At 42.1% G+C, this 15,553-nt stretch overlaps 2 protein-coding genes across 2 annotated transcripts; both read left to right on the top strand.

Annotated features, from left to right (window-relative positions):
- The first annotated feature begins 246 nt into the window (after window positions 1–246).
- LOC128743701 (uncharacterized) lies at window positions 247–4,195 on the top strand. Its single transcript, XM_053840328.1, is given in 13 exon segments — window positions 247–307; window positions 371–451; window positions 516–714; window positions 772–939; window positions 1,227–1,321; window positions 1,534–1,688; window positions 1,742–1,925; window positions 1,987–2,138; window positions 2,336–2,436; window positions 2,497–2,762; window positions 2,819–3,429; window positions 3,488–3,827; window positions 3,888–4,195. Coding segments are annotated over 13 exon segments (2,721 nt in total).
- A 6,339-nt stretch (window positions 4,196–10,534) lies between these two features.
- On the top strand, window positions 10,535–14,300 carry LOC128740611 (uncharacterized). Its single transcript, XM_053836172.1, has 13 exons — window positions 10,535–10,595; window positions 10,655–10,738; window positions 10,801–10,999; window positions 11,059–11,226; window positions 11,375–11,469; window positions 11,739–11,893; window positions 11,949–12,132; window positions 12,196–12,347; window positions 12,439–12,539; window positions 12,595–12,863; window positions 12,922–13,580; window positions 13,641–13,932; window positions 13,993–14,300. Exons 1-13 carry the CDS (start codon window positions 10,535–10,537, stop codon window positions 14,298–14,300), a joined length of 2,727 nt encoding a protein of 908 aa, XP_053692147.1.
- The last annotated feature ends 1,253 nt before the right edge of the window (window positions 14,301–15,553 follow it).

Here is a 15,553-nt window from a genome sequence, read left to right as displayed (position 1 = left end):
TTTCAGTGTCAACCTTGGCCAAGAAATGCCGGTTTGTGAGTCATCCAGGTTAACCAACTAGTTTCGAGCGATCGCGTTGAATGCTTGCTACACTCGAAGTATAATATCCCAAACAGGAAAATCAGTATAAGTGGCACCGCCGTGCGCTGCTGACTGGAATGCATTCACTGCAAGATAGCTGTATTTAAGCTAATAATAGTGTATTTTTTAAGTAAATTATTTTAAAACATTTAAGCATCAATCAGTATGTCACATGGAAAGAAACTATTGCGCTTGGCGCTAGTGAGTGTTTTGTTAATTCATAATGGTAGGTATAATAAACTAATGGCATTCACAATATTACAAGCATAACTATTTTCGGCAATTCCAGCTTATTGCCTTTTCCCTATCGCGCCATTCAGCGAATCCTTAGATGCAGCAATGCTCCCGAATGAAAGAATATCACTCGACGGTACAGTAAATCATTCATCAGAAGGACATTCATTACATCGACTTACTCAAATTCGACTTTTCAGACTGTCATCTGCGTTACTACAGATATGGTGACCAGGGTTTGGTAGCCCCAGCTTTCGGCATGCCAGCATATTTGAAAGAATTTGCCCACATGGCAGCCATTGGATGGACACAACCGAACGGTAACATCAGCTGGAATTGTGGAGGATCTTTAATCTGGGAGAACTATGTGCTGACTGCCGCTCACTGTACACTCGATAAGTCAGTATGTCATCGTTGAAATACAGTGCAAGAAGTGTAACTTAAGATTTCTTCCAGTGGACAACCGCCGGATGTGGCTCGGTTCGGAGACATTAACCTCTTCAGTGACGAGGACGACCAGTTCGCTCAGCAGCTGAAGATCGTTCAGGTGATCAGGCATCCCGACTACAAGTTTTCATTCTCGTACAACGATATTGCACTTTTGAAGTTGGAGAAAAATGTAACGTGAGTATTGCGTATAGCTGCCTTGATAGGTGAGAGTACGATGTATTGTATGTATGTGATATGTGCGACTGTGTGACTAGAATGTGTGTGTAGTATCTATGGGCGAACATTTTCCTATTGCTCATTATTCAAAATATAACAAATATAATATAAATGTCACTGAATAGTTTCTTAAACAGAATAGAACCCCGATTGTGTCTATCTGACTTTGTCCAAATACTTACTGGGACAGTAAGGGACCGAAACAAAGACTTCAAAATTTAATTAAATGTTTTTCATCGTTGCAGGTTACATGATACAGTTTCACCAGCTTGCCTTTGGATTGACAACGAAGTTCGCTTCAAAGAATTAGAAGCTACTGGATGGGGAGACACTGGATTTGGTAACTATTTTTTTCTGTTTTACTTAACTTGAGGAGAAAATTCGGGATGTTTGCACTTTGTTGCACAATTCACAATGATTTGGAATTTAAGAACGGTTTTTGTGGATCTTAAAATTTTATACCTAATAAATGGTCTGCGACTCATTGAGTTGGCAAGCTAGAATTCCCACAATGCTTCTAAGAATGGATTCAAATACCTTCTAAGTCCACAGCACAAGACCGAACGCCATCGTTGCTGAAAGTAACACTTAAACCAACAACCAACAACAAATGCAGTGAGTTCTACGACACCAACAACCGGTTGCTGAAGGATGGCCTCAAGGAAACCCAACTATGCGCAGGAGATGAACTCATGGATACCTGTCCAGTATATTTATAGCTTTATGTTCCTAAATGTGAAACTATAAAGTTTGATTCCAGGGTGACTCCGGAGGACCTCTGCAGATAAAATTGCTCCACAACGGAAAAGTGTCTCCATTTCTCGTCGGTGTAACTTCGTTCGGTACAGCCTGCGGAACGGCAACCCCCGGGGTCTATACGAGGGTTTCGGCTTACTACCAATGGATCCTGCAAACAATGCAAAGTCAGGAGAGCAATGTTTTTGGTGAGATACGGCCGTACTTGTTATTCGATTCGTATTTAATTTAGCATTGCATTTATGATAGATTGGAGCCTGGAACCCATCAGTTGCGCCCTTCGATACGCTCATTTAAGGGAGTACGAAGACGACGTAATCGCAAGCCGATCCGAGAATTATGTTTCTCTCAATTCTGACAAAGCGCATATGCACTTTGCTGGGAGCAACTTGCGACATAAGGTAACAAAATCTTAATCCAAACAATTTGTTCTCTACTATTATTGGTTACTTATGTAATAGTAATTTATACATCTAACATAGTAGTACTAGTACTAGTACTAGTACATGACTAGCACTAGTACTAGTACTACAAATACTATTGAAGTTATAGCAAACCTAGCACGGTTGTAAAATTATAACTCAAACTCTACTTTTAGGTGTCTATAGGATGGAAAAATGGACGCAGAGAAAATTGCAGTGCAACACTCATTGCCGATGATACGGCACTCACCGTAGCAGATTGTGCATCACATTACGGGTACCTATTATTAATCCACATTTCTGTAATTTCTAACCTCAAAATTTCAACCGTTCGCAGTGTTGCTCCTTCACACGTGATTATCGATTCGAATGGAGCAAATTTCGACATCGCACAGATAATTGTGCACCCGGAATACAGAGGAAATTCCCTCTACAATAACATTGCGGTACTTAAACTAAAAGATCGAGTACAATTTTCCGACCGGGTGACTCCGGCCTGCATATGGCATTCACGGGAAATTCCCGACCCACAGGTAGAAGTAGCGGGTATCGGTCGTAATGATATTAACTCACTTAATTACGGATCACAAATGGAAACATTTGGTAAGCTTGGATACAATTTATGAAAATTATGTCATATTAATTTTTTTCAATCGCAGAACCAATGCTTCGAACGCTCCTGCCTAGGTTAAGTGTGAATACCCCTCAAAATTGTACGATTTCTGAGCAGTTTCGTTCGGGCTTGGCAAAAGGCTTGGCTCCAGAGCATCTCTGCGTCGGAGATCGTTTATTTTTGGTACCCGAATCCTGTGCACTACTCTACGGTGCTCCCATTCAACGAAAAATCTGGAGAAATGATCGTTACTATACCTATGCGTACGGTCTAAATTCTTTCGGCAGAGATTGTGGGTTTGGTGAGGCAGCCATAGCGACGAGATTAGTCAGCCACGTGGATTGGCTTAAAACGGTGCTACTTCCCAACTTTCATGGTGGACGACCTGCAGTGCAATTTCTCAACCCAGAATGGAAGGAAGGCGAGAGCTGTGATTTCGATTACGATGTCGAACTGCCTGGAATTTGCACCCATTATTCAAAATGTTCGAAGGTATGGAATGATTTTAAGGCCAATCGACGAGTAAGTTTTTGTTCTTCTGCACAAGTGATTTGTTGCCCTCGAAAGTTTGTTGAAAATAAACTTTCCCAAGGACGAAAAGATGAACTAGACATTTGTCCAACAGAGTATCAACAATTTCACCCCAAAAACCCCGGTGCTTACGGAGCCGTGTTTGCACATACGGTAGGTTTGATTTTCCATAAAAAATATTTAGCTCCATAAGACAGAACTTTTTCCTTAGATCACCATAACCTGGAAGGAGTCGCAAAGCGTTCGCTGTTTAGCTTCGCTAATCACTAAACGCACTGCAGTTACTTCCGCTAGTTGTGCACTTTTGTTGCCGAACAAAGCAGTCTTGGCTATTTTAGCAAATAATGACTCCATCGCTGTTGAGCAAATCATTACCCATCCAGATTACAATAAAAACGATAAATCAAATGATATTGCGCTTATCAAATTGAACGATGAAGTAACACCGACTGCATCAGTATTTCCAGCATGTGTATGGACCAACCTCACCCACACTCCACTTCATCTGAGATTAATAAATTCAGGTGAAATCTTACGCAGAGCAAAACCACTGCAACATTTAAACTTACCAAATATTCTTACAGGAAATATCGAACAAACTAGTAAACAAACCACACCTATGTACAACACTGACTGTCAACTCGATTATGAAAGCCGAATTACCGCTGATCATTTATGCGTTGAGGATGTCAACCTGAGCGCCAACAATACTTGCTACAACCAGGGTGATCAATTAGTTTGGACCAGCGTTGATGATCCTGCGAAAGAAAACAGTCCAGTGACGCCTTACGTAGTAGGTTTCTACAGCTACGGCGAACTGTGTGAGCGAGCTTATCCGGCTGTTTTCACTAGGATCTCGTCGTACGTTGATTGGATAAGGAAAAACATGTAAAACATATAATATATACTTTTATGCAATCCTCACAGGAGTATTTGAGCCCCGAAATGTTGACCAAAAGTATTGTTATGCTATTTTTTATTAGAATAAAGAAGCACTTTTTGTGCCAAGCTTAGATTACAGCCACAAAGAATCACCCAAGTCTTGTTTGTTCTCCAGTAGCAGACGACCGACTGTGATAGGCAGTCAGGTCGTTGAACGGGGTCGGAATCTAGACGACACCGATGATTGTCGACACGATAACGCACAAAACTGTTCACACCGTTTGTCGCGACGGTAGCACAACGTAACTCTGCCGAGATGCTGTATTGCACTAGACATGTTCTGATGCTGGGATATGCGATATTCTGTACCAGGGGTATTCAACCCTCACAATAGTGAAGGAAAACCAGTACAATTGTTTTCATGAAATATTTTTTTTATGAAATTGTGTTTGTATCAACCTAGTGGTGTGGTAAAACCTCTTTGGTATTGCTTTTACTAAAGCTGAATTTTGAAAGTTTCCATGAAAATTGTGTGAGATAGTAAAAGTTGGGATAGAATATAGAAAAGGGATACATTTTAGTTTCCTTTCCGAAAATTTTTATTATACTTTCCCTTACTTTACTTTTAAACATAATCAACACCTTTTTTTCAACTTTCAAAAATAATATTGAAAAATTAGTCGGGTGCGCGACGTTAGGCATAACGGACGATAGGCATAATAGATAATAGGTATAACGGACGGGAGACATAATGGACAATAGGCATATTGGACGACAGGCATAATTTATAAAATTCCGCTTTCCTATGAAATGTCACAATACAATAAGAACCGGGGCCGCCCATTTAACATAAATTTTGTTACCGTTCGTAACATTTATATTATATGTTATTTAATTAGTTAAGGGTAAAGTTTGTCAGATTTATTATTTATATAAAGCCTCCGGAGCGCTTAACTAAATACGGCCAATTCAGATATACACTCAACAAATAGGGCTAGAATTAAGCACACATGACACTACACGAAAAACGATTAAATAACCGGTTCGATGTCAGTTCAGTGGGTGGTTGAAAAGGAAGTAAAAGGAGATAGCAGAAAATGAAGAGATGGCGATAAAAGGTACTGATGGCGATAAGCTTCCTGATCTCCGCCGTCATTTTCTAACTAACTGTCGAGCGAAAAGCTTGTGAGTGGACGAAGGCGTGAAAATAGAAGAAAAGTTTGAAAAAGCTGTGAGTTAGTTTATAGTGAAAGATTAATAGTAAAAGTAGAAGAGAGTCGAATCAGGACCCGTAATAGGAAGCTGGAGCCTACGAGAGCCCACCAGATTGGCCCCGTAGGAATATTTCCGGCAGATAACGAGCAGCCGTTAGCCTAGTAAAAGGCGAATTACGTCCCAAGACTGGTAACCAACAAAGCGGCGGGCCAATCCGATCTCCGATTAGCCATTCACCACGTGTCATCACTGAGCCGCTGAAAGCGTTCTCCAATAAAACACTGCGACCTTCCCGTGAGCCCACGGCGAGGCAAAGCTCCGTCAGCATAGAATCGCATGGGTATATAGGAGTAGCGTCCACCCGGCGACAACCACGTGTCATCTTGCTTCGATCGAGAACTGCCAGCCGAGGAAATCTGTAGCCGCGACGGTACGGGGATTGTTCCGTGAAGCCAGTGGTAGGTCAGAAGCACCCTTGGAAAGTCCAGCTGAAGGAAATCGTCATCCTCAAATCATCCTGTCATTGTTAATGACCAGCCTACCAGGTAATGGCGTCCACCGAACCACCCACATTGACCACACTTACATTAACACTCACACACAGAATAATGTACATGTTAGGGATCATTAAAAGTTTAAATTGTATCCACTAGCTTTTTCCTTGCGCATACACACTCATATCACAGTCCTGATTAACGAACTAGGCCAGAGCCGACCTTGAGCTGTTAGAGCCTCACGCTCGTGCTCGGGTGTGAAAAGAGGTCGTGAGCACCCACCCCAGACGGTCCCCAGTGGTTCGACCAGGGACCAGGGGTATAGTAGGTGGAACCCCTCTGGTTCCGCCAGTAACAATTTATTTGGCATAGTGCTGTTTGGCATAACGTCGTTTGACATAAAAACATCGGCATAAACATAAGGAACAGCTTGGCAAAAAAAAAACATTTGGCATAATGACCTTTTGGTATAATACTGTGAAAAATATATTATGATTTTTCAGAGACGATTCAAATGCCAGTCACTACGGAGGCAGACCACCCACATCTGTCTAGGTTTATTCGGTTTCCTAGGTCTACCGACTTTTGTTTTAGTTTTCCCTAGCCCTTGTATAGACTCACCGATTTGGTACCGAATGGCTGAATAACCAAAAGCCGAATTTCCACAACAGTCTTGTGTGACTATATTTGGGCGTATCATAAAAGGCCGAACCCCTATTGGGCTGAATCATAGAAGGGCGAAACTACCCAAGTAGCACACTTTAAGCCCATTTAGTTAAAGCAACCGGATTACGACTGAAACTAGTCATATTTCGGTTGTCACAACAACATTTTAACAGTCGTGCTAATAGAGTTATTCCCAGAAAATATCATTCCAAATTGCGAATTGGAATTTCAAATGGAAAATCCTTTCAAGTAAAGTCGCTAAGAACTGTGTTTGAGCTGAATCTTCCAATACAATCGCTGCATACGGAACAACTTTCCCAGCGGTTCACCGATCTCAAAGGATTACCGATAGCCAGAGCTGTGCCACGCTTGCTCATTGGTTTTGATTAACTGAGCTTACCAATAACGCTTAAGTGTCGTGGCGGCCACGAAACCACGACTTGGATGACGCGTATACGGCGCAGGAAGCGAAGCAAACATCGTAGGAGTGAATTGCCACATTTCAGAGCAGGAAGATACGGGAACTAAGCCGGGAGTTGAAATAACGTCAGTAGAGAAGGCGAAAATAAAACGGGCGCCCCTCAAACTGCTATTCATACCCCGCTTGGAACCTCAAAACCAGGCTAACGTCCTTCGTTAAAGAAATTCTCACAATGTCTGAATCCAGCGAGTCTGAATGGGTGCTCAGCAAAATGAACTGAGCGGACGAGGCAACGAAGTGGGGCCATGGTCCTTGCTTGCTTGTCATCGGAAGGGAAGCGGTTCCGTGGTCCAGCCTTTCTTTACTATCCAGAGCAGCAGTGGCCGCAACAGAATTTCAAGCAGAAAGCCTTTACGGAGGAAGAACTTCAGCCGTGTTTTGTGCACGGAATCTCAGTAGCACAGCCTATAGTGCAACTTGAACGATCTTCCCGCTTGATGCGCCTCCTTCGCGCAGTGGACTACGTACTACGATTCATCCAGAACGCCCGTGGAACAAAGGAACAACAAGACATAACGCCTTTGAACTCGAATGAAATACGGAGAGCAGAGAACATTCATATCGATGAGTGCGGAGTCCTGAGGCAGGACGGGCGGATCGGAGCCGCAAAGAACTAATTTTCGTTTATCTTCGTTTATCGTTTATCTGGATCGCTATCATCGTGCAAACCACCATGCTAACCATGAGACGGTAGTGAATGAAGTTAGGCAGAAGTTCTCCATTTCTCATTTTCGAGCTACAGTACGAAAAACGTCACGATTGTGCCTAATATGCAAGATCCGTAAATCTCAGCCAGCCACCCAAGAATGGCACCTCTTCCACCCGCTAGATTAGCTTCATTCGTGCCCTCATCTTCATCTGTTCATCTCGAAGTTGCGTTTACTCTGAGCACCGAAAGCTGTATTACCTATTTCCACCGATTCGCTGGACATCGTGGAGCGCAGCTAAAGGCGTATAGCGACATTGGCACCAACTTCCAAGGTGCCGAAAAGTTGCTTAGGCAGCAGATCTGTAGCGATTTAGTGGAAACATTCACCAATGCCAATACCACGTGGTTCTTCAATCCATCCTCAACTCCACAGATGGGTGGAGCCTGGGAGAGGATGGTCCCCTCTATCAAATTCGCCGTAGAAAGCATTAACAAAGCTCGACGACGAAGACGTTCAGACGTTGTCGATTGAACCAGAAAGCATCGTCAACTCTAGACCGTTGACCTACCCACCGTTGGGATCCGAAGAGCAGGATGCCCTCACACCAAACTACTTTCTCCTTGGAAGTTCCAGAGACATAAAACATCCAACTGCGAAACCTACGGATCAGCGTGAGGCGCTTCTGAACAATTGGAAGCAGATACGTCATCAATTCAATCATTTCGAGCGACGGTGGTTGCAGAAGTTTCTACCGATGATTCATAGGCAAACGAAGTGTCGAAGCCAGGGCATGTGGCTCGCTGGTACCCGTGTACCTATGAACCGCAGAGGCGCTGGACAAAAGGAGACTGCGCAACCCCCTTGTTAAAATATCGACGTATGTGGTTGCGTTATTTTTAGACACAAATTGTGCCTCTTCCTCCGTCAACTGTAGAAACCACCGATCGAGAAGTTTTAATCTAACTCATTTTTACTGTCAGGACGACGACACTATGCAGGCCCTTACGCCTTGCAAGGCACAGCGAGTGATGCTGTTCGTCTGTCAGCGTGTTAGCCACGATTCTCAGCGTGAGTTTTCGTAGAACGGCTCCGTTCCTATGAAATACACCTAATTCGTGTTTTTAGTCTTTGACCCTGAACTGCGATCAGGCATTAACATTAATATTTTTTGAAACGGCGGCTCTACAATTCTCGGGTAATTTTTCAAATAGACCTAAGTGACAATAAGACATTCTCTTCGCGTCTCCTCTCTTCCGCCTTTCACGGCTTCTTAAATATATAGAAAAGGAAATTTTCAAAACATTGAGCTAACTAGTGAGTCCGGCAATCGTTTTATGCAAAACTGATGTGTTAAAATGCATTAGGATCGCCGTAAAAAGAGGAGACGCAAAGAGAATCTCCCATTGTTACTCAGGTCTATTTGAAAAATTACGGAGGGACGGTAGGGGAAAGTAATGAAAAATTTTTTGGAGTGGAGGGGAAAGAGCTGAAGGTGAGCGGAGGATTTTGGTAGCTAGGCTTAGCTTACTTACTAGGGGAACTAACCTTCCCGCTCTTTCCCCTCCACTCCAAAAAATTTTTCATTACTTTCCCCTTCCGTCCCTCCATCAATTGTAGAACCACCGTAACATAAAAAATATTAATATTAATGCCTGACCGCATTTCAAGGTCAAAGACTAAAAACACCTGTCCTGGTAAAATCGTTCCAAACACGAAGTATTACGGGGGCAACGCTGGCGTTATCGACAACAGCCCTTCTGGTCCACGCATATTCTTTTTAATTGTGCTCGGCTGTGGCGGTACAGTTAAAAGAGCTAAAACGAATCAAACTGTGCGTGCCCTCCCTGGCTACCAAGTTATGAAATATTTGGTAAGAAAGTACTCGACAACGGATGTTTTCATGCCACCTACATTCTGATAGTACAGTTGAAGGTTAACAGAACGGGATTTGCTGCAAGACGCAATCGATACAGGCTGATGCCTATGAACACTTATTACAATACTTGCCTAAGACGGGATGCTGGAAGCCTATTTTTCGATCCCTGACTTCAGGGCTGGAGCGACTGGGATAGCTCGAGAAAGTTGGATAAGTTTCGTGATAGACCAGATCTGTAATAATTTGTTGAAGATTTTGCTCTACTAAAGCAGAGGGAAAAGGGGTTTCCATAATGCTATATATCCTGTGTTCCAGCCTCGTCGAAAAACTTGACTGTATAAATCTACTGTTTCTTACACGAATTTATAAATACTGTCAATTGTATCGATCACCCAGAATTTATTTTATTTGTTAATGAATTTTAATAATTGAACATCATCAATCATCACGCAGGAAAACTTATTGCATATTTGACTAAAACAATATTGTCGTATAAATAACTAATAATTTCATCTGAAGTGATTCCTGCTCAACTCACCTCAATAAAAAAAAAGAAAGCAATTGACGACCGCAATCATTACGGCATACTGAAAGCATTCAGAACAGAATAGATGCGTTTGAGCGTGTACGATAAGAACTGTGAGTTCAAAGACACCATGACCCCATGCAACGAATAAAGCATAAATTATATTGGAGGCAAATTTTGATTACAGAAATAATCTTCTTCGGGTTCGAAAGACAACCTTGACTTTGCCGGGAAATGCCCGTTTATGAGTCAGGCTGCTTCGGCCGATCAAGCTGAACTCTGCAATCGAAGTAACTAGGAAATCAGTATAGCCGGCACCGTCGAACGCTGTTGACTTGCTGCATTCACTGGAAGAAAGCAGTTATCAAGTGATTAAAAGTGTATTTTTAGTGAAACTTGTGTTTTGAGTTTACTTAACTGATTTTGGTGAATTTAATCAATATGTCACAAACAGAAAGGCTAGTGCATTTGATGCTAGTAAGTGTTCTGCTGGTCAATAATGGTATGATTAACTAATGACACTCTCAACATTCCAAATATAATTGTTTTCGACGATTTCAGTTTACTGCCTTCCTCCTATAAAGAGTCCATTTAACGAATCCTTAGATACGGCAATGTTCCCGAATGAGAGGATATCGCTCGACGGTACAGAAGACAAACATTCACCAGTTTGGCATTCCTTGATTTACCCAAATCCAACGTTTCAGACTGTCATCTACGTTACTACAGATATGGTGATGGTGGCGAAGCAGCCCCAGCTTTTGCCAGCCCAGTTTACTTGAAAGAATTTGCCCATATGGCAGCCATCGGATGGACACTACCGAACGATACCATCAGCTGGAAATGTGGAGGATCACTAATTTGGGAGAACTATGTGCTGACGGCGGCTCACTGTACGCTTGATAAGTCAGTAGATCATTGTTCAAATACAGTGTGCAAGAAGTGTCATTTAAGATTTCTTTCAGTGGACAACCACCGGATGTGGCTCGTTTCGGAGACATTAACATCTTCAGTGATGAGGATGACCAATTCGCCCAACAGCTGAAGATCGTTCAAGTGATCAGGCATCCCGACTACAAGTTTTCTCTCTCTTACAACGACATTGCACTTTTGAGGTTGGAGAAAAATGTGAGGTGAGTATTGCTAATGGAACACAACTATGGCTACGACTGAAACACTTTTTGTTTGTTGTTACATAAAATCCAAGCTAACGAATCGCCGCGTTCTAAATAAATTGTCCAACGCCGAGATCAAAATGATAAAAGCTTAAAATCACTGCAGATTACACGAAACAGTTTCGCCAGCATGCCTTTGGATTGACAGTGAAGTTCGCTTTAGTGCACTGGAAGCTACTGGATGGGGAGACACCGGTTATGGTAAATATCCTGTTTCATTTTACAAACTCAAAGAGAAATTCGGGATGATTGAACTCTATGCTGTAGGCGTTTTTAAGCTTCAGATTATTTTTTATGTGAGTTCAAATTAAAACTCACTTGTAATCAATCTATCAACAATGGTATTAGGTACCTTGTAAGTGGTTTGCGTCCATGATAAATTCCCCTTCATAAAGTATACAAAGCTGTTGGCTTACTAGAAGTCAACAAACTCTTCCTAGAATGGAATCAAATATCTTCTAAATCCACAGCACAAGATCGAACCCCATCGCTACTGAAAGTAACCCTAAAACCAACAACAAATAAGAAATGCAGTGAATTTTATGACAGCAGTATTCGCATTCTGCGGGATGGCCTCAAGGAAACTCAACTATGCGCCGGAGATGAACTTATGGATACCTGTCCAGTAAATTTCTGATTTTATAGGTTAGGAAATTTGAAACTATAAAGCTTAATTCCAGGGTGACTCCGGAGGGCCTCTGCAGATAAAATTGCTTCACAACGGGAAAGTGTCTCCATTTCTCGTCGGTGTAACTTCGTTCGGTACAGCCTGCGGAACGGCAACCCCCGGAGTCTATACGAAAGTTTCATCGTACTACCAATGGATTCTGCAAACGATGCAGAGCCAGGAGAGCGATGTGTTCGGTGAGATACAGCCTGTATTAATACTCAGTCTATATTAATGATTTTTTATTACGTTTTGGCTAGACTGGAGCCTAGAACCTATCAGTTGTGCGCTTCGATACGCCCATTTAAGGGAGTACGAAGAAGACGCAATTATCGGAGAATACAATGGCGTTCATACCGTTATCGCCACACAAGCACATGTGCGCAAAGCTGGAAACGATTTACAGCATAAGGTAATGTTGATTGTTTTATGTTAAAAAAACAATTTTGAAAAGTTTACAAACAACCCTGTCACGAAGAAAATTACTCATCGTCCACTCTTAGATTACCGTAGCATGGAAGGATGGACGCAGAGAAAATTGCAGTGCCACACTAATCGCCGATGACACTGCACTCACCCTAGCGGAATGTACATCACACGATGGGTATAGGAACCGAACATTTATATAATTTCTAACCTCCAAATTACATTCCCTTCAGCATTGCTCCTTCACACGTGATTGTCGACCCGTATGGAGAAAATTTCGACATTGCAATGATCATTGTGCACCCGGAATACAGGAAAAAATCCCTATACAATAATATTGCGGTACTTAAACTGAAAGATCGAGTGCAATTTTCCAGACAAGTGACTCCGGCTTGCATATGGAATTCACGAGAAATTCCCAACCCACAGGTGGAAGTGGCGAGTATCGGTCGTAAAGATATTAACGAGTTTTACTTTTCCAGAACAAAATTTGAAGCATTTGGTAAGTTTTGAAACATTTTATGAAAACTGTAATGTAACCATATTCATTTCAATCACAGAGCCAACGGAACAAACGCTCCTACCTAGATTAAGTGTAAATACCCCTCAAAATTGCACAATTCCTGAAGAGTTCCTCTCGCGTCTTACACGAGGATTGGCACCGGAGCATCTCTGCGTTGGATATCGGTTATTTTTGGTTCCCGGATCATGCAGATTACTCTACGGTGCTCCTATTCAGCGGCAAATCTATAGGAATAGTCGATTCTTTACCTACGCGTATGGTTTAAATGCTTTCGGCAGAGATTGCGGTTTTGGTGAGGCAGCCGTTGCAACCAGATTATCTAGCCACGTGGATTGGCTGAGAACGGTTCTGCTCCCCAACACTTATGATAGACAATCCGCAGTGCAGTTCATTAACCCAGAATGGAAGGAAGACGAGGACTGTGATTTCGACTATGACGATGAACTGCCGGGAATTTGCACCCATTATACGAAATGTTCGAAAGTATGGAACGATTTTAAAGCCAACCGACGAGTAGGGTTTTGTTCGACTGCACAAGTAATTTGTTGCCCTCGAAAGTTTGTGGAAAATAAATTTTCCCAAGAAAGGGAAGACGAATTAGACACGTGTCGAACAGATTACCAACAATTTCATCCTAAAATGTATAGTCTTTACTCAGCCAAAGGGTTTGCACATACGGTAAGTTTGATTTGTGATGCGATTAATTTATCCCTCTAATTAAAACTTTTTACGAAGATCACCATAACCTGGAAGGAGTCGCAAACTGTACGGTGTCTAGCGTCGCTAATCACAAAACGGACTGCCGTTACTTCAGCTAGTTGTGCACTTTTGATGCCGAACCCACCAACTTTGGCTATTTTAGCAAACAATGATTCCGTCGCTATAGAGCAAGTCGTCGCGCATCCAGATTATAACAATAATGATAAATCAAATGATATTGCGCTTATCAAATTGATCGATGAAATAACACCAACTGCATCAGTATTTCCAGCATGTGTATGGACCAACCTTAGCCACACTCCGCTGTATCTGAGATTAATAGTAGCAGGTAGCGTTATATGCATGGCACAACCACCACAGCACTTTACATATGCAAATATTTTTACAGGGAACATCAAGGAGCTTTTCAAACAAGTCACGCCTATGTACAACACCGATTGTCAGCGTGATTACAAAAGCCGACTAACAACTGATCAACTATGTGTCCAGGATATCCTTCTGAGGGCCAACAATACTTGCTACAATGAGGGCGATCAGTTAGTTTGGACTAGCGTTGATGATCCTGCGATTGTAAACTCTCCCGTAGCGCCTCACGTAGTAGGTTTCTACAGCTACGGCGAATTGTGTGAGCAGGCTAATCCGGCTGTCTTCACTAGGATCGCGTCGTACGTCGATTGGATAAGGGAAAATATATAAAGCATGTAAAACATACCTTTGTGCAATTTGGTGCATTCATCCAGTTTCAGCTTGAAAGTTTTCGGCCGTACGTATTGCGTAAAGATTTTCTGTTTTCTATTCCTGTGCTTTGCTTGATAATGTTGTTAGGAAGCTACCTATAACTGCCTTATCGCTTTATCCCGAGATTTTTTTTTTATTTTTTTATATTTTCACTAGTGAAGGAAAGCCCTAGTTCGTAACATTTTTCGGCCTAAAATCATCGTTTCGCGATCAATTCTTAACCGATTTACATTCTGTTTTTTGCGTTAGCTTGATAAAATCTACCAAAAAAGCTGAGACAAAAAATTACAGCATTGCATCGACTGTCTTTAGAATTATAGTTACATAAACTTTCAGTAAATCTTGATACTTTATTATCCAGATAACCCACCTCCAATACCTACCCCAGTGACACCGTTTCCCCATCAACCGGCCCACACTATGCCCACCGACGGATATGCTCGTGCAACAGCATATCTACCCCCACAACCTCTTCCGCAACGGAAACTAGGCCCGTAAGTGACTGTCCTGTAAGTATAACGATAGCGATGACGCCGACGGGTAGCCTCAGCCGTATCTAAGTCGTGCAATGAACCTCCGTCGTCTTGGACCAATACAGGGACAGGACCTGTGGGAGCGGCCACTGCCTTTAATTCTTCCGGAGCGGGAAACCCTGTACATAGGGCTATCAGTACACTTAGCACTATCAGTTCCTGTAGAATATATTTGAGAAAGAGGAAAATAAATTTGAACTTAAGCCTTTGACATTGTGTCGTGTGATAAAACATACCTTTAACATTCTTAACTTTCCACCAGACTAAACTAACTGAACTCTTCAAAATTTTCTTTACCAACATACTGAGCTCGGATAATAATCGTTGCGCTTATATATGCATTCTCCATTCATTGATTAGACCGTTAAAGCCGAATTTAATCCTGTAGACAGTCTTTTTTTGTCTAAACTGGTTTGGAACGCCCAGGGAATATCGTAGGAATTTTTGTTTTTGTTTTGTTTTGGTTCGGAAAGTCTGCTGCTACCGGGATCAAATACCGCCATCCCGCTTATGCAAATGTCTGATATCCAGCGAAAATCGCACATTACCAACATGGTGTTGGCAGAATTTGACGGATCGACTTTGTGCAGAACCGAACAAAAGCATGATTGAAATGTTGTAAACATTATTAAAATTTTACCATCTCCATTGCCTTCTGTGAAATAAGCCACGAAACAG

The sequence above is a fragment of the Sabethes cyaneus genome, chromosome 3, assembly GCF_943734655.1.
Source record: "Sabethes cyaneus chromosome 3, idSabCyanKW18_F2, whole genome shotgun sequence".
Classification (NCBI taxonomy): domain Eukaryota; kingdom Metazoa; phylum Arthropoda; class Insecta; order Diptera; family Culicidae; genus Sabethes; species Sabethes cyaneus.
The sequence above is the reverse complement of the archived record's forward strand: the minus strand, read 5'-3'. Positions and strand labels throughout refer to the sequence as shown.

What these genes read in the sequence shown, in the direction of transcription:
- LOC128740611 (XM_053836172.1), top strand. Translation starts at nt 10,535, where the DNA reads ATGTCACAAACAGAAAGGCTAGTGCATTTGATGCTAGTAAGTGTTCTG. An exon ending in TGTTCTGCTGGTCAATAATG is followed by an intron (nt 10,596 to 10,654) that starts GTATGATTAACT and finishes CGACGATTTCAG; the next exon opens with TTTACTGCCTTCCTCCTATA. An exon ending in GAATGTACATCACACGATGG is followed by an intron (nt 12,540 to 12,594) that starts GTATAGGAACCG and finishes CATTCCCTTCAG; the next exon opens with CATTGCTCCTTCACACGTGA.